Source organism: Sciurus vulgaris, assembly GCF_902686455.1.
Source record: "Sciurus vulgaris genome assembly, chromosome: 1".
NCBI lineage: Eukaryota > Metazoa > Chordata > Mammalia > Rodentia > Sciuridae > Sciurus > Sciurus vulgaris.
This window is the reverse complement of record NC_136461.1, coordinates 115,532,884-115,556,341: the sequence shown is the minus strand read 5'-3', so window position 1 is coordinate 115,556,341 and position 23,458 is coordinate 115,532,884. Positions and strand designations below refer to the sequence as shown.

The window sequence follows — 23,458 nt, the reverse complement described above, 5'->3', positions numbered from 1 at the left end:
TATTTGCAAAAAGGACATCTTCTGCCAGGAGGGGCGTGAGGGCGGGAGAAGCGGTGAACAAGAATTTTCCTCACCTCCAGTTTTATCCTGAGCCCCGACTCATACCCCTTGTAACCGTCCACCCTCTAGGCTCCTTCGCCTTCTCTCCTCGCCCTGGCTAATCTCATGGCATTTACTCTGTCCTTAAATGACACCCTCGGATGTGCCTCAGCTTCTCTGACTTACTTTCCCAGTCTACAAGGCGAAGTAAGGTCTGTGCTCTGCCATCGCCCTCTTTCCACCGCCCCACCACGCCCCCTGGATGGAGGCACCTCTAACGACCGTCTGCGAAGCATCCCTGTTGGGGTAAAGGCCAGTGACACTGAGGTTATAAGACTGGAAGTCAATGGGAATCAAGCTTCGGAGGGAAGTCCCCCGTCATGCCCTCGACTAGATGGTCTGCCCTCACCCAGCTGATTCCCGCAACCTTCTCAAACCAGGGTGGGCACCCTCTGGCGGCTACTTTTAGCAACTACGTTCCTAGAGGCCCTGAGGGTCAGAAAACGCGCTTGCGGGAGCAGAGATGGAGCCGGAGTCCTTGGACCTCATCCTCCTCTGCTTCTCCTCTGTCCAGGCAATCCTTCCCAGTTTAGGAGGAAGGGGTGCCTTCATTGATAAATAGAGGAGCTTCCCAGTGTCTGCTATACTAACGAAGAGAAAAAATATCTATCTTGCAAGCAGGCAGGGTGACGACCTTTGTGTCCACAAGTAAACTGAGGACTGCCATAATCACAGCTTACTCTCAGGCATCTGAGAGTTCAGTTCAGGCATCTGAACTGAAGCAGGAGTTTCCAAGTCTGGGGCTTTTTCTTGAGCAGACTCCACAGTCTGAGCTTGCTCTAAGTCTTCAGGGTGGTGCAGAGCCACCAGAAGCTGGTATGTTGCTGTACCAAGGGTAGCCCCCACCAAAGGGGCTACCACAGGCACCCACCACCAGCCATTGCCAGCACTGCAAGAGAAGGACAAAAGGGACATATCAAAATGGTTCCCTTAGCCTCCTGTCTCCTCAAAGACTGGGCCAGTAACAAAGGACCTCCCTAAAGTAGTTCCTGGAGTAAAAGACACCAGGAAGAGAAAGGAGGGAACCCCAGAAGAATTTGGTCCAGCCTCTAGTCTTAGGGAATTATCTGAATATACCCATTTGCTAATGAGTCACTAATGCCCAAAGAAATAATATGATGTTCCCAAGAATGCAACCTCTAAATCTTAACTGTTCCAGTGAAAGGACCTGGGGCCGGGGGAGGCGGGAGGGGAGACACTGTCCTAAGGGCAAGAGAACTATTTAAGAGGACAACACTAGAGACCCAAGGACAGAGTCATTAGCAGAGGAAGGTGAGTTAAGGACTGCATCCAGAAAAGATGTCTCCCACCTGAAGACTTCAGGGCCCCAGCCAGCCAGGTAGGTGAAGAGCCTTGGGCCCAGATCTCTGGCAGGGTTGAGTGGGAACCCGCAGTTGACACCCATGGATAGTCCGATGACTAGGATCAGCAGCCCCACGACCACAGGCTCCAGACCCACAGGTACTCCCTTGTTCTGTCTGTCCAGGATGGCCAAGAGCCCAACAATCAGGATCCCAGTGCCCAGAACCTTCAGACAGAGGGGACCTGATCATTAGTTGCCAGGTGCTCCATTTGCCCTCACCCAAACACTCCACAAAGTCATCTGGCTTTATTCAACACAGCGGCTAGAGGCTGGTGGGGTACCAAAGTAGAACTAACTCCGTATTTTACCCAGAACAATAGGCTGGGGTCCCAAGTGAAGGGCAAAGTTTAGACTTTCCCAGTTCTACTCTTCACACCTACCTGATCCAGGAAGCCATTGTTCAGGGACAGATAAGGGGCAGGATAGGTGGCAAAGATGGAGGCAGTCTCCTTGGGGCCAGTCACTGTTAGGTTCCCCCCTGTATAGTTCTGTAGAGCATCTTTGGGAGAGAGAAACACCCAGGGTTTCCATCTTTGCTTATTCAAAACTGTTCTGCGGCACCCTTACCCACACACAGGTGCTCCCAACCCTGTACCCTCTGTTACCATAGTAGAGAACATAGGTAGCTCCAGAAGCACAGAAAGCAGACAGTAGTTGCACAAAGGAGTAAATGGGGAGCTTGGACCAGGGGAGGCGTCCCAGGAGGCACATAGCCAAGGAGAAGGCTGGATTCAGGTGAGCTCCTTCAAGGATCAAATAAAGAAAATGAGTATCCATTAAGTGTTACTGGCAAATACTCTCACCAGGCAACATGGCTACTCCTTCCTACAACTCTTAAGATAGATAGTATCATTTTCATCATATAGTTTAAGGAATTAAGACTCAAAGGGTTTAAGTGACTTATCAAGGTCACACAATGAAGCCAAGATTTGAACCTGTGTGTATCTACTCTTTCCATTTCAACACGCTGATGCAGTGTGTATCGGAGGGACAAGCAGGTGAGGTCCTGAGCAGAGATAATACCAGAGGGTTTCAGGTGTAAGGCAACTGAGGACAGCAGTTACCATCAGTGCCCTGCCATAGATTTCTGCCTAAGTGAGCCAAGGATAGTGTGAGGAAGGGGAATGGAGAGATATAAGAAGGGGAGGGACTGGGTGAGGTTGAAGACATATCTCAGTCTAGGGCACGGGTCAAGCTTAAGGAGATAATACCCATGAGTCACCAAGGATTTGCCTTTTTACCATCACCAGACACCCACTGTCACGTACACTTCCCACCCCCTCCGATGACCAGACCCCACCCTGCTCACCTGAGACATTGCCCGCCACGTAGATGGCTATTGTAACTGCTAGAGAACCAGCCAGAAACATGGTGAAGAAGTTGCCTTTGGTTTCTCCACTGGTGACAGCCTGGGCTGAAGCCCCCTGGGTGAGGAGCTGACAGGAAACGGAAAGGTGAGGAACAGGGAGTCCAGGAGACCAACAGGAGAAAGATTGGGAAAGAACAGGAAGTAACCAAGAGAAATGTGCAGATCTGAGGGACCAGAGAGGAAAGCAGAGAAAGGAAAGAGATAAAGAAATGGAATAAGTGGAGGAGAAAGAAAAAAGGGAAGGCAGGTGAGAGATGATAAAGTATATTAAATAGAATAAGTAAATTGAATGCCATGGTGTATGTCTATAGTCCTAGTGACTTGAGAGGCTGAGGCAGGAAGATTGCAAGTATGAGGCCAGCCTCAGCAACCTAGTGAGGCCTCAGCAACCTAGTGAGGCCTCAGCAACTTAGCAAGACCCCTGTAGATAAGTGGTAAAGTGCCGTTCAATCCCCAGAACCAAAACAGGTAAAATTTTTAAAATAAGTAGAAGAAGGAGGAAGAGGAGAAAGATTAGGAGGGACAAGAGAGGGAAAAGAGGAGAGATTGAGAGGTGAAAGGAAGTGGGACACAAAGAAAAAGAAAAAACACTAGGAAGAGCCAGAAACATTGGTCTACCTCCCTTTTTTCCTCCCCCCAGTTACTACCTACCATGAGCACAAATACACCCAGAAACTCTGCCAAGCACTGTCGGGCCAGGAGGCTATGGATCCGGAAGCGACCCCTGATTTTAGCCAGCGGCTGAGCATAGGCCATGGTGGTGTCTTGCTGTCTCTGTCCACTACGCGTCTGTGTGCATAGGCACACAGCTCCTGCATGCCAGGGGAAAAGATAAGGAACAGACTTTAAAACCAATTATCTTAGCAGTTAATATCTATGCAGACGTGTAGAATAGACCTCACAGCTTTCTGCGCATGTGTGGAGACTAGAATGTAAGAGGCCTGTCTGTGGGCAGGCTGTGTGCAACCAATGCCTGGAGTTTACCCAGGCCCTCTCTCTTCTGTCCTTCATCCCTGTTTCTCACAGAACTAGCCTGAGTTGCAGAAAGTACCCTGCTTCATATACATTAGTACTCTTGGTCCTAAAGACAGCTATGTCAATGTAGTACTATTGATCCCATTGACATATGAGGATCACACAGTTAGTTAGTGATTGAGTGAATTCAAATCTGGGTCTTCTGATTCTCCATCTGGTATTCTACAATGCCTCTCACCTGGAACATGAAGGCTTTCCTCAAACCATTTGGATATTTGAAGAACTCAGCAGGCATCCAGAGATGCTGGGCTGAAGATTACGGAATGTGAAAATGAATCCCACATGTTGAATGCTTGTACTTTCTTCATGAAGAGTGTCACCTCGATTAGAGATTTTTCTTTCTTTCTTTCATTCTTTCTTTCTTTCTTTCTTTCTTTCTTTCTTTCTTTCTTTCTTTCTTTCTCTTCCTTCCTTCCTTCCTTCCTTCCTTCCTTTCTTTCCCTCCCACCCTCCCTCCCCCCCCTTTCTTTTTCTTTCTTTCTTTCTTTCTTTCTTTCTTTCTTTCTTTCTTTCTTTCTTTCTTTCTTTCTTTCTTTCTTTCTTCTTTCTTTTATCAGAAGTTGAACCCAGGGGCACTTAACCACTGAGCCAAATCCCCAATCCTTTTGTTTTGTTTTGTTTTGTTTTGTTTGGATACCAGGGATTGAACTTGGGGTCAATGAACCACTGAGCGACATCCCCAACCCGATTTTGTTTAGAGACAGGGTCTCACTGATTTGTTTAGCACTTTGCCATCACTGAGCCTGGCTTGAACTTGCAATCCTCCTGCCTCAGTCTCTGGAGCTGCTAGGATTACAAGCATGCGTCACCATGCCCGGCTTAAATAGAGAATCTTTATCTGTGTGTCTTCTGCCATGACTTAAGATGAGGACTTCACACCTGTGCTCAGCTCCATCTGCTCTTCTCCAGAGACACACCACTTTTATTCTGCATAATATGAAGCCAGATCCTATTTCTTTATCTCAAGACTCCTATTAGATTTGCTTAATAGTAAATCAACTTCAGTTTAGGGAAGCCATGGTGAAGAAAGTATAGTTTCTACCCTACCAGAGCTTATGTCCTAGTAGGTGGAAACAGATAATCTACAAATTTTTAAAATACTGTGTATAGTTTATGAAGTTTTTGAGGCCTGGGTCCTTGATTTATGTAACCACTTGGGCTCTGGCCCAGTTCTATTACACATCTGTGTGCAATGATACTTCTCTGCTAGGTATAACAAATACACAGTGTTCCATCAACATACTCATTCCTGACCCAGGCTGGTTCACCCCTCCTTAGGAAACTTGGTGATGCCTGGCTACTGGGAAGTCACCATATTGATGCTGAACTTCAATCAGCATTGTGCACTACAGTTCAGAACTCCTGGACTCAAGCCATCCTCCTACCTCATCCTTCCAAGAAGTTTGTCTATAGGTATGTGCTACCACTCCCATCAGCCTCTGATATCACAGAGCTGCCTCCTTCACTGGGCAGTGCCCTATGAGGTAGGAAAATGGGTCACCCAAGGTGAGCTCACCTATGGGGCCATGTCCAATAATTGGTTAATGCAGGGATACAAGACCTGGTCTCTTTGCCTCAATTTGGGAAACTCTAACAGGCCATTCTAGCTCCAGAGTTCCCCTTAGGATTAGCTGATACCTTTGTCTTAGTCAGTTTTTTTGTTGCTGTGACGAGAAGACCTGACAAGAACAATTTTAGGGGTAGAAAAGTTTATTTTCAGGCTGTGGTTTCAGAGGTCTTAGTCCACAGATGGCCAGTTCATTAGCTGTGGGCCCAAGGTGAAGCAGAACATCATGGGAGAAGGGTGCGCAGGAGAAAAGCTGCTTACATCACAGCAGCCAGGAAGAAGGCGCAGAGGGGACGCATGCACAAGGTAGCCAGTCAGGCAACAGGGACAAAATATACACCCCAAAGACATGACCCCAGTGACCTACCTCCTCCAACCTACCTGCCTATGGTTACTACCCAGTACAGTAGTCCTTTCAAATTATTAACTCATCAAATGCATCAATCCACTAATTAGGTAATAGCTGTTGTGATCTAATCATTTCACCTCTAAATATTCCTAAAAGCATTGTCTAATATGAGCTTTTCTGAGGGGACACTTTACATTCAAACCATAACAGTCAGATATGGAAGAATTCCTTGATGTGGGAGCACTCACCTATGACACAGAATTTAATATCCTGAAAGATCCTCAGGATATGAGATGAATATGCTCCTTGGTTGGTTCTAGGAAATTTGGGGAAAAGGATGGCCCACACACAAAAAAGTAAAGAACTAGTCATTTACCTTGGTGGCCATTATTGAAGAAAGAGAAGTAGTCAGACCTTTCAAGAATTTTTGGACAAAGAATCTGAATTAACATTTATAGCTGACAATGCAAAATTATACTGCAGCCCCTTGTTAGAGTAGTAGTGATGGGGTGCAGGTAATGAATGGAGTTCTGACTCAGGTCTGGTTCACAGTACATTCCCTGCAACCATGGATCCACTCAGTTGTCATTTTTCTAATAGCTCAACATATAACTAAAATGGATATCCTTTGAAGTTTCCTAACACCCACAATGGTTTCTTGACTCATGGGGTAAGTGATGAAGGCCAGCTGGAAGTCTGAAACTCCCCCACACCAAGATAATAAATAAAACCAATACTATATCGTAAGGAAATGGAAGAGATTAGAGCCACCCTAAAGAACTAAAGAATACAGGGGAGGTGATGCTGTAATACTACTAGCTTGGCTCCTGTAAAAACTGGTTAGAACATGGCAGATGGCAGTGGTCTACCATAAACTTAACAAAATAGTAACCCCAATTGCAATTACTGTGTCCCATTTAGTAACTGTGTAAGCAATGTCATATAATATCTAGCTGGTGCAGTGTAACCATTAATTTAGTAAATGTTATTTTCCATCTCAATTAGGTCAGAAAGGAGGATCAGAAGCAGTTTTCATCCATGAGGGAAGAACAGCAATGTACATTTATGGGCTTGCCCCAGGACTTTATTAACTCCCTGGTCCTCTATCATAGTATAATTTAAAGGAAGCTTGGCTATCTGGAGTCTGTGCCCCCCTTCCTGCCCCACACCCGGGTACTGGAATTAAACCCAGGGATGTATTACCACTGAGTTACAACTTCAGTCCTTTTTTTCCTTTTTCTTGAGACAGGGTCTCACTAAGTTGCCACTAAATTTCCTAGGTTAGCCTCAAATTTGCCATCCTCCTGCCTCAGCCTTCCAAATTGTTGGGATTACAGGTATGCACCACTATGCCTGGCTTCAACTATCTGTATATTTTCAAGAACATCATATCAGTCATGTATACACACACACACACACACACACACACACACACACACACACACATTATGCTAATCAGATCAGAAGAGTAAGAAGTGACAAATTAATTGAATGTCTTGAATAGATACATTTATTCACAGAGTGGAAAATTAAAACTCTATAAAGATTCAAGAAATTGCTACATTGGTGAAGTTTTTAGAGGTGTAGTGGTCTAAAATATGCTGGACTACTCTCTTCAGAATAGAGGACAGATTACTTCATCTCACACCTCCCACCACTATGAAAGAAGTACAATGCCAATATTAAAATTCTGGAGCAATATATTTTACACTTTGGAATACAGTTCTGACCAAATTAGCAGGTGACATTGAAGGCTGTCAGTTTTGAGTGGGGCCCAAAGCAAAAAAGGCCTCTATAGCCATATAACCCAGCAGATCTTATTAAATCAGAATATCTGTGGTAGGAAAAGATGCTGTGTACTCTGGCAAACTCTAATAGGAGAATCATAATCTGGGCCCCTCAGACTCTGGAGCAAATCTGTATCATCTGCAGCAGAGAAATATACAACATTTGAAAAGCAGCTCTTGACTAGGTATGGTGGCACACACCTTTAATCCCAACTACTCAGAAGGCTGAGGCAGAAGGATTGCAAGATTGAGGTCAGAATGGAACAGAATAGAAGACACAGAGAAAACCCACATAAACACAGTTATCTCATACTAGACAAAGGTACCATAAACATACACTGGAGAAAAAGATAGCTTCTTCAACAGATGGTGCTAGAAAAACTAGCACTGGAAATCTGTATGTAGCAGAATGAAATTCAACCCCTATCTCTCACCCTGCACAAAACTCAACTGAAAGTGGATCAAGAACCTAAGCATTAGAATAGAGACCCTATGCCTACTAGAAGAAAACACAGGCCCAACTCTCCATCATGCTGGCTTAGGAACCCAATTCCTCAACAAACTCTTAAAGCACGAGAGGTAAAATCAAGAATCAATAAAGGGTATGATTATCAAACTAAAATAAAAAATAAAAAGTACTGGTGATGTAGCTCAGTGGTTAAGAGCCTCTGGGTTCAATCCCTGGCAGGAAAGAAGGAAGGACAGAAGGAAGGGGAAGGGGAAGGGAAAGGGAAGGGAAGGGAAAGGAAGAGAAGGTAAGGAGGGAGGAAGAAAGAAAACCAAAAACCCAGTCAGAATTCTACAGAAGCATTTCCCTCAACAGGCAGGACAAACTAATCATAAGAAGTATGGGTCTAGTTGGTAGGTATGATGAATTGTAATACATTGTAGTGCTTCACCTAAATCCCCTATCAGGGTTATAAGTCAATTCCCCTGCTGCTAGGAATATCTGTTGTTGATGACTCCTAGCTGCTTCCCTCACTGGAAATCACCTGCAGCTATAGGGAATTGCCTTGCCCTTTCTCAATTGAGTTCCTGCAACCAATGATTGGCTGGTGCAGCAACACAAAGTCCTGGTCCCTTTGTCTTAATATGGAACAACTCTGAAGAATCATCTGCATTCCAGAATGCCCTATAGAATCGTAGGATCAGTTGAGTCCTCAGTTGCAACCACACTGTGTGTTAGCTACTCTCTCTGTTCAATCCTGCCTTTTTCACTTTGTTACAGGTCTATGTCCCAAGATAACTTCTAAAATCTTCATGGGTCTGCAGAATCTGTTTGGGTGGTAGGGATCAAGGTGAAGACAGTTTTCAAACCATTAGCAACCTCCTTGAGACTTTCAGATTGAACAACATCAAGTCACCATTCATTCTCTCTCTCTCTCTCTCTCTCTCTCTCTCTCTCTCTCTCTCTCTCTCTCTGTTTACAAAGGGGATTGAACCCAGGGACCCTTTACCACTGAACTACATCCTCAGTTCTTTCTATTTTTTATTTTGAAATAGGGTCTCACTAAGTTGCTGAAGCTGGCTTTCAACTTGTGATCCTCCTTGCCTCAGTCTCAGGAGTCACTGGGATTATAGATGTGTGCCACCTCATCTGGCGCTCTCTCTCTCTCTCTCTCTCTCTCTCCCCCCTTCTCTCTTCCTTTCTCTCTTCCTTCCCTTCATTATCACCTTAAAAAATAATAAGTATTAATTGATCTTATTTCTATTTTTTTCTAAAGATAGACATACTCATTATTCTTACACTACATTCTCATGTTTCTAGGTAGAAATGATGCCAGATACAGGAAGTTTGACTTGATGACAGTAGAAATAAAAACAAGTCAGGTGTGAGAACATACAGGCAAGGCTTTTTATTAGGGCTTCTCCTATGAGAAAGGAGACTCAGCACTAACCAGAGTATCAGTCTGGCTCCCTGAACAAAAGGAGTTGGTTTTATTCTTGTGAAAAGGCTGTTTGAAGTTTAGGAATGTTCATTGGTAGGTACATTGCAAAGATGTGTTTTCTTCTCCTATGAGGGCACTTTAACTTAACTTTAAAATGTTAGTTTTTCATATTGATGTCATGTCCTGTATAAACATCTCTGCCTTGTGAGAAGGATGACTTGCTATAGTTGTTAATAGAACAATTGGTGGGAAATGGAAGAGAACACAATTTTTTTTTTTGTACAAGTGATTGAACCCAGAGGTACTTTACCTCTGAGCCACATCCCCAGCCCTTCTTATTTTTTTTATTTTGAGACAGGGTCTTGCAAAGTTGCTTAGGGCCTCACTAAATTGCTGAGGCTGGCTTTGAACTTGGGAACCTCCTGGCTCAGCCTCTGAGCTACTGGGATTACAGACAGGCATGTGCCTGAGAGAGAACACAAATTATGACAAGTACCAAGTGAAGGGTACTGGAAATTTGCCATTTTGATGGCTCCTCAATAGTTTTTATCTTTTATGTTATTTATCTTTGGTGAGTCATAGCAAGAGCATCCAGGCCCTACTGATGCAAATAGTCTCCAAAGGTGATAAGGAAAGGGGAAGCACATACCAAGTTTTTAATACCTAACAAGATGTGAATTAGGAGTTATGTGGGAGGGTAGAGAAAAAAACTTTTATTTTTATTTTATTTTATTTTTTTTTAACATTCCAAGCTTGTACTACCTTTTAATGTGTCTTAGGCCATGAGTTAAAGCCCAGGAGTACATTTGCTCTTTGTCTCTATGGTGGTCTCTAAGTGTCTCAGAAGAACTTCTATTAGACCAGAATTTTTCAACGAGGAATAATACTACCCCCTAAGGAGAATTTTGAAAATCTGTGGAGTTGGAATTTTTATTATTGTTGTTTCACAATCAATGAGGTTGGGGTGTTATGCTGTATAGTTAGAGTCCAGGTATGTTAAACATTCTGCAAGATGCACATCAAGGACTTATTCTGTCTTGTGTGATTTTAGAATGTCTTACCAGATACACATATTGATGAAAAATGTGCTAACGTGAGATCAGAGTATGACTCTTTTAGTGTATAAATACAAGAGTATTTTTAAGGTGTTTTAATTCATGTTGAATTTCTAAGAATGTAATCATCATGTAAATTGGGAGACCACAGTACTTTATTTTGTTTGGCACTTTAGCAACCCAGTCATTTGCTATTTCAGAAAAACGTGTTAGTCATACCTACATTTGTGTGTGTGTGTGTGTGTGTGTGTGTGTGTGTACTGGGGACTAGAACCCAGAACCTTGTACATATAAGGCAAGCACTCTACCAACTGAGCTATATCCCCAGCTCTCAAACCTACATTTTCATGGAACTCAAGTGCCTATGCAAGACATCTATACTGGTCAAGATATTTTCATTATGGCTTCTAGTTGTGCATGAGCATTTACATATCAAAAAGTATATTTTATTATAACTTTCCTTTTATTTCTTCATTGCATAAAATTTAAGAATATATATGCACATATGTGAAAGTATATATAAAGTGGTGTATATGATAAATAAATTTTATTTCCGGATACTTTAAATACAGCATTAAATTTTTCTTTTGGTAGAACCAGGGATTGAATCCAGGGGCACTTGACCACTGAGCCACATCCCCAGTCCTTTTTTATTATTTATTTTGAAATAGGGTCTTGCTGAATTGCTCAGGGCCTCCCTAAATTGCTGAGGCTGTCTTTGAACTCCTAATCCTCCTGCCTCAGCTTCCCAAGCCACTGGGATTACAGGCATGTGCTATGGCACCTGGCTTAATTTTATTTTAAAAAGTTAATATTGCCTGGTGCAGTGGCCCATACCTATAATCCCTGTGGCTTGGGAGGCTGAGGCAGGATGATCTCAAGTTCAAGGCCAGCCTCAGCAACAGTGAGGCATTAAGCAACTCAGTGAGACCCTGTCTCTAAATAAAATACAAAATAGGGCTGGGAATGTGGCTCAGTGGTCAGGGGCCCCTGAGTTCGAATCTCCAGTACACCCCACAAATAAAAAGTTAATGTTGGCTGGAATTCTGAGAAGATAGCAGCAAAACGAGAGCTTGACTTGCCATATAAAAATAAATAGAACAGCATTAAAGATGTAGCTCAATGATAGAGCACTTGCCTAGCATGTGCAAGGCTCTGGATTCAATCCCTAGAACCAATCATCATCATCATCATCATCATCAACAACAACAATAAAAAGAAAAACATAAAGAATATTTTAAAAATCCAAGACACACTAAAAACTTTAGAATAAAAGAAAATGACAAAGTATACTTTCAAATTGTATGGTACAAGTGGGTTGGATCAACATCAACAGCCATCTGACCTGGATAGTCTCAATGTTTATGCAAGCAGCAGCAGAAAAAAGCAACAAGGTACCTGATAGATCTGAAAACAGAATCCCAAATGCCCTGGAGATACTTACTGGAAAGTTCAGCAAGTCATTTTGTAAACAACAGCTAAAACTGGCATGGGTTTTAGCCTTCCAATAGTGAGTAACTATAAGAGGCCTATAGAAGATGATCTCTAAGGGCCTACAGAAATTAGGTCCATCTTAACTTTTACTACTAGGGCTACCTTCCAGAACAGGAGAAACTGCTTGTCAAATTTTTCTAAAATAAAACAAAACTTTTCTTGAATTTTATATAGATTGCTTTAAATATACAGATAGATTTTGGGGAGAATTGTTATCTTAGTATTATTAAGTGTTCCAACTCATGAACATGGTATACATCTCCATTTATTTATACTGTAATTCTCTCACTAATTTTTGTAGTTTACCACGTTCAGCTTGTGCACCTCTCTTGTCACAATTATTCTTAAGTATTTCATTCATTATCATGTTTTTGCAAATGGGATCCTTTCTTTAATTTGTCTAGTCTTATATTTTTCTTTGACCTTCTATCCTGAAATCTTACTATACTCATTTATTACTTCTTTTGGGGGGAGGAGGACTGTGAATTAACTGAGGGGCACTTTGCCACTGAACTACATACCCAACCATTCTTATTTTAATTTAATACAGTCTTGCTAAACTGCCTAGGCAGGCCTAGAGTGTGGAATCCTCCTGCCTCAGCCTCCCTGGTAGATTGGATTACAAGCACATGAAACCACACTTGATTTATTGGTGATATTTCCAAAAGTCCAATTTTTGGTTTCATTAATTTTCTCTAATGCTTTTATTTTCTATTTCATTGACTTCACTCTGGTCTTTATTATGTTCTTTTTCCCTACTACTTTAGGTTTTTCTTACTCTTCTTTATTCAGTTTCTCGAAGTAAAAGATTAGGTTATTTATTTATGCTCCGACTCACTCAGCCTCCCAAGTAACTGGGACTCAAGGCATATGTCACCATGCCCAGCAAATATTTTCCTTTAAATCTCTGCATATATTTATAAAATCTGCTTTGAAATCTTTGTCCAGATTCAACATCTAGGCCTATTCAGATTCAGCTTTTATTGACTTTTTCTTTCATTCTAGATGTGGATCACGGTTTCATATTTCTTCAAATGTCTCATAATTTTGATTAAAAACTGGTTATTTTAGGTAAATGTGTATGTATGCATGTGCATACATGCATAAGTGTGGTACTGGGGATCGATCCCAGACCCTTGTATATCCTAGACAAGCACTGTACTACCAAGCTGTAGCCCCAGCCCCAATTTATCTTATTTTATGTTTTTGGTATTAGAAATTTAACCCAGGGATGCTTTACCACAGAGCTACATCCCCAGTCCTTTTTGTTTTTATTTTGGGACAGGGTACCATTAAGTTCTTTAGCCTCACTAAGTTGCTGAGGCTGGTCTTGAACATGTAATCTTCCTGTCTGTCTCCTGAATTATTGGGATTACAGGTCTGTGCCACTACACCCAGCCCCAGCCCCCTTTTAGATAATAGATTTTAGGAACTCTGAATCTGTTTTTTGAGTACTGTTGTTGTCAGTGGTGGTAGTAGTATGGTATGTATGTGATTTGTCTGAAATTAAACTGTAAAATCTATCTTTTCCACAGTGTGCTGCTGCTAAAGTTTCTGCTCAGTTTTCATTTTTATTCCTTTAAAATTTTTCCTCAGGGTCATCCTGCATAGTGTAGCAATAAGCCAATCATTTGGATAGGCATTGTGTTCAAAAATCTCAAGCCCCTAAGGCACTCACCTCTGCCAATAGATCTGTTTTTATAGTACTGGGGATTGAACCCAGGGATGCTCTACCACTGACCTACATCACCAGTCCTTTTTAAATTTTGAAATTTGCCTAGGTTGGCCTTGAACTTGCAATTCTTCTGCCTCAGCATCCTGAGTAGCTGGAATTACAGGTGTGAACCACCATACCTGGCTCACAGACCTGTTTAACTGGGATGGCCAGAAGTTCCTTGATGTGGTTTTTAATTGACATAAGTGTTATTGTGCTAAAAATCTCTCTGTGTGTGTGTGTGTGTGTGTGTGTGTGTGTGTGTGTGTTAGTTACCAGAAATTGAACCCAGGGGCACTTAACCTAAGCCGCATCCCTAACCCTCTTTATTTTAATAGAGACTCATTTTCATTAAATTGCTTATAGCCTTGCTAAATTGCTGAGGCTGGCTTTGAACTGGAGATCCACTGGCCTCAGGCTCCCAAGCCAGCGGGATTACAGGTGTGCACAACTACGCCTGACTTCTTTTCATTTTTTTGCTCATTACTCCTTCCTTTTTCCAATATTTTGCATCTATCTACTGAGTAGCATTCTATACTATGCAACACACACATTTAATCTATTTCTCTAATGGAAATTACCTAACAGTTCTAATATAAATGGTGCTGTGATAAATATTCTTGTATGTGACCCCCTTATACATCTAGACACAAATTTCCCTGTAACATATATCAAGATTAAGATGGCTGGATTATTGAGTATGTGCCTATTTAATTTCTCTATTGCCAGATTGCTTTATTTACAAAAACAGAAATAGCTGTATTAATCCATACTACCTGAGGAGTAAAACAGAGATCCATCCCCTCACATTGTTGTTAATATTTGGCATTACCAGACTAATTTTTGCCTAGTTGGTGGGTATCTTGTTTTTAAAGTCTGCATTTGTCACTGAGTCGGGTGGTACATGTCCATAATCCCAGCAATTTGGGAGGCTGAGGCAGGAGGATTGCAAAGTTCAAAGCCAGCCTGGGCAATTTAGCAAAACCCTCAGCAACTTAAAAGAAACCCTGTCTCAAAATAAAAATAAAATAAAATAAAAAAAAGAAAAGGGCTGGAAATGTTCCCTAGTGGTAGAGCATCCCTGGGTTCAATCTCCAGTACCTTCCCCCCACCCCAAAGTCTCTCTCTAGTTCAAAGTCACAAATATCACCGGTTCTTGTATTAGCATTATAAATTCACCTTTAATTTTAGGCTTTCAACCTATCTAGCACAACATACATTAGAAATCCAATGCCATTTTTTTTCTTCTGGTTTTCCCTAAACCATCTCTGAAACAATTTCATCTTTTCCCCACTTGTCTGTGGTATCACTACCCTGCCAAATGCCAACACAGCTATAAATGTATTTTCTCTGTACTTTTATTTACTTTAACTCACTTTTTTGCATTACATCTATAAATTTATTTTTATTGATAATATATAGATATTTAAAGGGTCAAATAATTCTATAAGTCATATGAAAAAATATCAGCTTTCCAATCTCAACATAAATTTCAATTCCTCAGAGGCAACAATTTCCAATTTTTTAAATGTTTACCTTACTATTTACCACTATATCTCCAAATAATATGCTTACTGTAACGTGTTATTTTTGTTTGATACTACCTATCAACTTTACATATTTAGCTATTCGGTCCTTTCCCCACAAAAATATACATACTTTCGATTCCTCTGTCTTCTCAACAAAGACCCATTATACCTTATATTATAGCAATATTATTTATCATAGTATATACGCTATTTAAAGGTAGGCCAGTGGGGTGCAGTGGCACACCCATATAATCCCAGCTACTCAGGAAGCTGAGGCAGGATTCCAAGTACAAGGTCAGCCTCAGCAACTAAGTAAGACCCTGCTTCAAAAGAAAAAATAAAAAGGGCTGGAATATAATTCAGTGGTAGGGTACACCTGGATTCAATCCATAGTACCACAACAAAAAAGTGGGCCATGTAGTCTAATTTAACTAAACTCCTTATTTTGTGCCCTGATGCAATTGAGCAATTGTTGTTTTACTGTTAACCTAGTTTTCTAGATACTTGTTATTTATTCAATCCCTGAACTTTTGCCTCACAATTGCTAAAATCTTTGGATAATTAAAACAGATCAGTTTTTTTGTTTTTTCCTGTACTGGGGATTGAACTTGGGGTGCCTTACCACTGAGCTGTACATCCCTAGCCTTTTTATTTTGAGATAGGGGGTTGATCTCAAACTTGTGATCATCCTGCCTCAGCCTCCCAAGTAGCTGGGATTATGGGTATGCGCCACTGTGCCTAGCTAGTTTCATCTTTTTGAAGACATTTCTTCTGGACCATTTGTTTATCTAAAGCACAGCCATATCATAGAGCCTCCTTTCATCATTATGGGGGTTGTTTTTCCCTCATTTGAGTCAACTCAAAGCTTGTTTTCTGATGAAGAGAACCTTGAATAAAATTGTTCCTTCCTTCCTCCAGAAGCTTCCTAAGAATAGGTACATAAGAGATAAATGTTGAGGATCTTTCACGTGTAAAAATATATAATGCACTCCCACATTTGATAGTTTTAACTAGTACACAATTCTAGATTGAAAGTAATTTTCCTTCAGTATTTGTAAGTTTTCTGCTCCATTTTTTCCTTTGCTCTTTAAAAATGTTTAGGTTTTTGAGATATGGTTTCCCTGTTGCCCAGGCTGGCAATTTGAACTCCTGAAGTCAAGTCATCCTCTAGTCTCAGTCTCCCAAGGGCTACAGGCACATGGCAGTGTGGCTGGCTCTTAATTTTTATGTTTTAAAAAATAATTTTATTCATTTGTTGAACACTTATGTTGATTCAATAATATGGTGGTTGTGAAGAATGCTGCCATGAACATGAGAAGACAGATCATCTCTTCAACATACTGATTTCATTTCCTTTGGATTTATATCCAATAGTGGAATTGGTGGATCTCCACTGTCTTTTTTTTTTTTTTTTTTTTTTGCTTTGAAATGGTCTTGCTAGGTTCCTAGGCTGGTCTGGAACTCCTGAATGCAGTGATCCTCCTGCCTCTGCCTCCCAGAATAGCTGGAACTACAGGTGTCCACTGTCTCTTTTCAAAAAAATTAATTATATACGAGATATATATATATATATATATACAATGTTATATTATGTATAATATATATATTTGTTGTTGATGGACCTTTATTTTTAAAATTTTTTTCATTAGTTGTTGAACCTTTATTTATATGCAGTGCTGAAAATTGAACCCAGTGCTTCGCACATGCTAGGTAAGCATTCTACACCTGGGTCACAACCCCAGCCCTCTATTGTCTTTTAATTCATGTTGCTATTAAAGTTTATGTTCTGATCCTAATCCTCTGTGATCTTTCTTACCCAAGTTTAAAAATTTTCCTTGTCTCTAGTGTTCTAAAATTTCATATGATGTGCCTTGGGGTTTATTTTCATCCCTCATGTCTAGCATATTGTGGGTCTTTCAGGTTGAAAAGTAATGTCTTTCCACTTTGGGATATTTTTCTTTAATTGATGATTTATATCTATCTTCTTTGTGTTTCAACTACTTTTTTGGATATTTCCATAACTTTGTCTTCAAAATAGTTTTAGTTTTTCTATATCTTCTATGACATTTTTAATTCCCCAAAGTTCTTTTGCTTTTGTTTTTCTTTTCTAGCATCCTGATGTAATTTTTTATTTTTTCCCCCAGCCTTGGCGACTGAACCCAGGGCCTTGAACATACTAGGTAAACACTCTTATCACTGAGCTATACTCCCAGTTCCTTTAGTTTTGAGACATAGTCTCACAAAGTTTCCCAGGCTAGTCTCAAACTTGGAATTCTCCTGCCTTGGCCTTGCCAGTAGCTGGAATTACAGGTATATGTCACCACACTTGGATAGTTGTAAGGATACAAGATATTACCTTATATTTCTAAATATAATACTAGTTTGTGTGCTTGCTAAGTTTTCCTCTCTACCTAGCGTGTTTCTTCCAAGTTGCTTCTTTCTCCATTACTCAAGTTAGAGGTTTCCTTATATATGATCTTTGGCTTCATTTGTTATTTATGGTAAAATTCTAAAAAGATGGCTGGAAAAAATCAATTGTATTCTTATAAACTATAGCAGTTGAGAATAATAAAAAGATGGAAAGATTAAATATAAGTGGTTTTTAAAAATATTTTTTAGATGTTAATAAGACCTTTATTTTATTCATTTATTTATATGTGATGCTAAAAATCGAACCCAGTGCCTCACACATTCTAGGCATTCTACTACTGAGCCACAACCCCAGCCCTACAAGTGATATTTAAAGTGTGATAAAGGCACAAAGATAAGTAGTGAGTGAAAGAGAATAGAAAGACCTAGCACAGATATGTATATTTATAAATACTTATCTAACCATTAATGTACTATTTTCCAAATGGTAAAAAATAAAATTGTTCCCCCAATTCAGACCATATACAAAGATAAATATAGGTGGATATCAAAACCTAAAAAGAAAAAACTATGAAACTTTTACCAGATAAATAAGAGAGTATCCTTTTAACTTTGGGTTAGGAGAGATTGCTGAAAGATATAAAGAAAACTAATCACAAAGGAAAACATAAAATTTGGCTACAACAAATCAACAGCTTCTGTCCACCAAAAGATATAATAAAAAGACAAATTTCATTATTATCAATTCCTGTTCTTGACTCTTATGTGCCTTTTTAGAAAAAAATCCCTTTATCATTTTAGTGTGGTTTATAGAGGAAATGGAGGTAGGTAAATGTGTAAAACTTGCCATTCCTAACCATAGTACTAAAAACAATTTTTCCATGAGAAAAAGATCTAGTAATGTTTGTGCTAGTTATATTTTTATCACATACATAAAAATAAAAACAGCCAGTAAAAATAAAAACAGCCAGTAAAGAAATATCCACCTATGTACTTCTTCATATTATCTCATGAATTATCCAGTCAGTGGTCCTATAGTTAGGGAAACTGTTATCCCCTACTTCACACTGACATACCTTTTTTGGGGGGGAAATCTAATGTATCGATGTAATTTCTTTTTTTTTTTTTTTTTTTTGGTGGTATTAGGGATTGAATTCAAGACCTCACGCATGCTAGGCAAGTGCTTTACCTCTGAGCAGCAACTCCAGCCCTTTATATTTTATTTTTGAAATAGGCTCTAAGTTGCCTAGGCTGGCCTCAAATTGTGATCCCTCTTGCCTCAGCCTCCCAAATGGTTGTGATTAGATATGTACCACTATGCCCAGCTTGATGTATCCTTTCCTAGAAATATTATTGGCATTATCTGTAGTTATCTCAATAAGAAAATCAGTTTCTAATGATGTCTGACTCTATAGCAAATCAGGTTTTGGAAGTGGAACAAAAAATTTAAACTAAAAAGGGGGCTAGGGTTGTAGCTCAGTGGTAGAGTGCTTGCTTAGCATGTGTAAGGGACGGGGTTCAATTCTCAGCACCACATGTAAAATAAAGGTACTGTGTACATCTACAACTAAAAATATATGTATTTTTTAAATAAGACAACTGTAAGCCAAAATATTTGGAAAGCCCTGAATGATTCTGGAAGGTGAAACAGTGTTAACAAAAGAAAGACCAGAGACCTTTAGCATAAATAAAGGTTTTATTGGTCAGTCTAGGTGAGTGGCTGACTGACACACCCCCAAATCACTGTTCCACATATCCAAGCCCCTGAGGTGGCAGAAGAAGCTAAGCAACAAGTTGATGGTGGGCAACAAGTGGGAAGTGGAAAGGATCTGAAGGCCCCTAAGGTTAACAAGGCTACCGGGACCGAAACCAACGTCCTAAGAATAAATCCAGAATGGAAAAGGCATCATCCAGGGCTGGAGGTCTTGGTGATTCTGGATCTAAGGAAGAGAGTCATAAACAGATAGACTAAATGACAAGAATGGGCAGAGGTAAAGGAGAGAAATAATATTAAAAGTACAAGAGTAGGAGTTTCCTTTCCCCAAGGAGTTAAGAAATGGGCCCTTTTGATTCATACTCTTAACTTACCACCTCTAGGACTGCCTTCTGGTTCTTGACGAGTTACTGTGGTCTCCCTCCGGCCCTCACTGTCCACCACAGTCCGGCGCTCCTCCACTATCTACAAGCAGAAGCCACCACCATATTCCAAAATCACTAAAGGTGAGGTCAGTGGTTTATTTATTCAAGGCCCTCTTTCCAGGGTACTCCTTGGCTAGTTACTTTACTCCTCTCTCCCAACTCACCCCATCTGGCTTAGTGATCTTGGTCACAGAGATGCTTTTGAAATAGGATTTGGGCTGGGGCTGAAGAACTGGGCCAAGACCTTCCTGGGAAACCTGGGAATCAAGATCTGAAAAGGCAAAGAGATGAAGCACCAAAAGACAGTTCAAGTGAAAAAAGGGGACAAGTATAGCATGAAGCAACTTCAGAGAGAAAGAACACAATTTCAGAATAACAGAGGGATAATAAATGTCCCCTCCCCTCTACACTCACCATTGTCTTCTCTGGCTCTAGGATGGGGAGTCATGGGCCAGATATCATCAAACTGTTGAAGAAGTCACAGTAGGTGAAAAGTCACCCTCTAATTTGAAACTTGAAGGATCAGACTCCAAACTATTAAAAGTACCCAAACTCCCTTTCCTCAAGAGAAACAATTCCATTTAGAATAGCTTTATTTACTTAGCCCTCCTGGGTGTTATCTCTCCTTCTACGAAAAAGTCTTCCTAAAATGACACTTTCCTGTATTCCCCCAACAATCCGGCTTTTAACCAAGAATCACTGTTGTTGTTTTTTTGGTTTTTTTTTTTTTTTTTTTTTTTTTAAACAAAGAGCAGAACTCCCATTTTCTCCCAAAGAAAACCCTACAAAGGGCTGGGGTTGTGGCTCAGTGGTAGAGCACTTGCCTAGCATGTTCTATCCTCAGCACCACATAAAAAAATAAAGTTATTGTGTCCACCTACAACTTGGAAAAAAAATAAACCCTCAAAAAACTCAATTTAGAAAACAGGGGCTGGGAGATCAGCTCAGTGCTAGAGCATTCATCTAGCACATGGAAGGCCCTAGCACCACAAAACAAACAAAAACAGGGAAGTACACTAAGTGGAGAACCCAGAATTTCAACCCAAGTCTTTGAGCTACCAACAATAATTCTAGTCATTAGTGGTCTCTCACAGATTCTCAGTTCATGTTCAGATGGGTTACTCACCCTATGAAAAGGTTTCTGGGACCCCCAGTCTGGTGCTGGTTTAGGGGACTCAGTTCTTGCATCACTCTCCAAGACCCCACCAAAGATCCTGGGTTGGTGACTATCTGGGTATTTAAGCATTGAGTCCCGAAGTGTCTGTCCCTCCCGAAGTCTCTCACCAGGTGTTTCTGATTCAGGACCTGGAAGCTCTGTAGAAAGGTGGCAGGTGGATACTGGGGTAGGAAAGGACTTAGGTCCCTTAAATCTCTCTGAAATCATGTTTTCTCATACTTTCCATCCCCTAACTACTCCTTATTTCACCCACTAATCCACTAGAAACCCCTGGGTTCTCCCTCAGGGAAATCCACACACCAGGAGGGCGGGAAGGCAAGGTCCAGGCCCCCATCTCGCTGAAGATACTATTGAAATCCCGTACTAGGTCATCAAAGCCGAAGTTATCCTGGAAACGCATCCCTTCTCCTGGGCTGAAGCCGAAACTGAAGCCAAATTCCTCTGGGGGCTGGGAACCATCAAACCTCCGGTTCCCATGGCCACATGTGGCTCCTTCCTCTTCCTCTTCCTCATCGTCCTCATCTTCGTCTCGAGTCATCCCCCCAAAAAAGGGATCTCTGTGGCTAAGGGTGGAGGCAAACAAGCCACCAAGAGTTCAGCACAACTTAAGCCATACAATCAATTCAAGCTATAAAATCAACATCAACTCAAGGCTGTCAAAGTGGGTAACAGCAGGGGTCTGGGAAGCTTAAAACATAACAAATAGCTGACAGGTGTTTCTGGTATCTTGTTTCGTTTTTTATCAGTCAATGCTCACCTCGCAGCTCCTCCCAAAAGCCTGCCCCTGGTTTTTCTTCAGTGTCCCCCAGTCCCTCCCCAAGGTCCTGATACTTGCTCACTGTCCTCTTCCCCAGAACAGCCCCATTGTCCTACCCCCTCCCGCCGCCCGCGGGTTCTTGTTGCATCACCCCAGGTTGGAGAAAGGTCGTTGCTCTTTCCCCTCTTAACGACGGACTTGGTCACTGTCTCGGAGTGAGTGCTCAATGTTGAGATTTCTGTCCTCTCCGCAGGAGATGAAGGAGGAGAAAGGAAGTATTTCCAAAAACATGGCGAAGGGGTCAAGTTCCTCCCAGAAGTCCTCCCACCCTCTTTACCCAGACCTGACCTACTCTCACCTCCGAGGTCCAGAAAAGCCGAAAAAGCCCCGGAAGAGGTCAAAGAGGCTCATTCCCGTACTGGGACTCGAACCTTGGAACCTCTCGCGCAGCCCATTCGCACCAGAGGGAAGTCTGCACTACGCTGTCGGAAATTGAGCGAAGCGTCAGTTCACGCTGCCGGAAAGCAAGCCTGAGATGCCGTAAAATGACTCTAAGGCACCGAGGGACCAGAGGAGCGGCGGAAGGTGCTCCTTAGAAATTAAGGGCTTTATTTTTACCCACCGCCCCCGACCCCTTTCAGTTTCCTGTGAGGCCGGTAGGTTTGCCAAAATTTCGTTTTCCAGTGATCACTTCCCTTCCTAGGTCGATTCGCCTTCCTATCGACCCGCCAACCGAAAATGTTTCGAGGGTTTGACTCGATGGTCTCCGGCAGCCACGAGAGGGCAGCCCAACCGCATAAATGGAGAGATCTGAGCCCGGTCCCCGCCCCCCGCCCCCGCCCTCAGCCGCCCCTTGATCCCGCCTCACCACCCCCAGGACTAAGGACACAACAGCAGAAACAATCTCGCCGCCTCTCTCGGTCGCATTCTAAACCGATCGGGGGACATCTAATATCAGGAATGGACTAAGTATTTTACTAAGCTCCTTCAAGTACTGAATTCCCCAAAGCTGATAACGACATATGGGGGCAGTGTATGGAATTCATCTCCTCAGCTATTAGTGATTGTCATAACCATAAAGAATTCCTTTTTCTAAAGAGACTCTGCAACCAGCAAGATAAAGGACTTGTAGGACAACCAGGGAAGGGAACAAAGAATTTGGGGCTGTAAGAACTCCTTTTGCTCGGCGCGATAGAGCACACCTGTATTCCCAGTGACTCGGGAGGCTGAAGCAAGAGGACAGCAAATTCGAGGCCAGCCTCAGTGACTTCAAAAAATAAAAAGCTGGGGATGTAGCTCAGTGGCAGAGTCCCTAGGTTCAATCTTCAGTACCAAAATAAAACTAAAAAGATTGGAGATGTACCTCAGTGGTAGAGCACCGTTAAGAATTCAATCCCCAATATCCTTAGGGTCAAAAATCCCTTTTTCAGCCTGGAGCAGTGGGCCTGCATCTGTAGTCTAACACAGCCAGACCCCATCTCTTGTCATTCACTTTCAAAGCCTCTCCCTTCCTACACCTCATGCCCACCCTAGGTCTTGCTCTAGAGTACTACTTTCGTGGGTCTGGGTATAGCTAAACCACATAAAAGCATTCAAGAAGAACTACTGTAGTCTCATTCTAGCAGGGAAATGGTTTGCCAGCCAAAAGTGAATGTTGCCTTCCAACTTCTTTTCAGTTTTGTCTGTGGATCCATCTAGGTCATATTTAACACTCCATAAAACCATTTTTCACCTCGGAGGTGAGAGTAGGTCAGGTCTGGGTAAA

General features: G+C 41.6%; 2 protein-coding genes across 3 annotated transcripts; both read right to left on the bottom strand.

Moving 5' to 3' along the window:
• Window positions 1-768: 768 nt before the first annotated feature.
• AQP10 (aquaporin 10) lies at window positions 769-23,417 on the bottom strand (the record flags this gene model as incomplete). Its single annotated transcript, XM_079146287.1, has 7 exons — window positions 22,316-23,417; window positions 3,483-3,643; window positions 2,772-2,898; window positions 2,068-2,205; window positions 1,843-1,961; window positions 1,410-1,627; window positions 769-988 (listed from the first exon to the last, which is right to left on the bottom strand). The coding sequence occupies exons 2-7, from the start codon at window positions 3,585-3,587 to the stop codon at window positions 769-771; spliced, it is 927 nt and encodes a 308-aa protein (XP_079002413.1). The 5' UTR covers window positions 3,588-3,643; window positions 22,316-23,417.
• HAX1 (HCLS1 associated protein X-1) lies at window positions 19,286-22,317 on the bottom strand. 2 transcript variants are annotated; one of them, XM_079139107.1, is made up of 7 exons: window positions 21,845-22,018; window positions 21,237-21,499; window positions 20,886-21,073; window positions 20,174-20,225; window positions 19,924-20,030; window positions 19,709-19,799; window positions 19,286-19,560 (listed from the first exon to the last, which is right to left on the bottom strand). In XM_079139107.1, the coding sequence occupies exons 2-7, from the start codon at window positions 21,472-21,474 to the stop codon at window positions 19,475-19,477; spliced, it is 762 nt and encodes a 253-aa protein (XP_078995233.1). In that variant the 5' UTR covers window positions 21,475-21,499; window positions 21,845-22,018; the 3' UTR covers window positions 19,286-19,474. The 2 variants fall into 2 exon arrangements, with proteins under 2 accessions (XP_078995233.1, XP_078995232.1); XM_079139106.1 differs by lacking the exon at window positions 21,845-22,018 and adding an exon at window positions 22,052-22,317 and having other exon boundaries at window positions 19,287-19,560.
• Window positions 23,418-23,458: the final 41 nt, after the last annotated feature.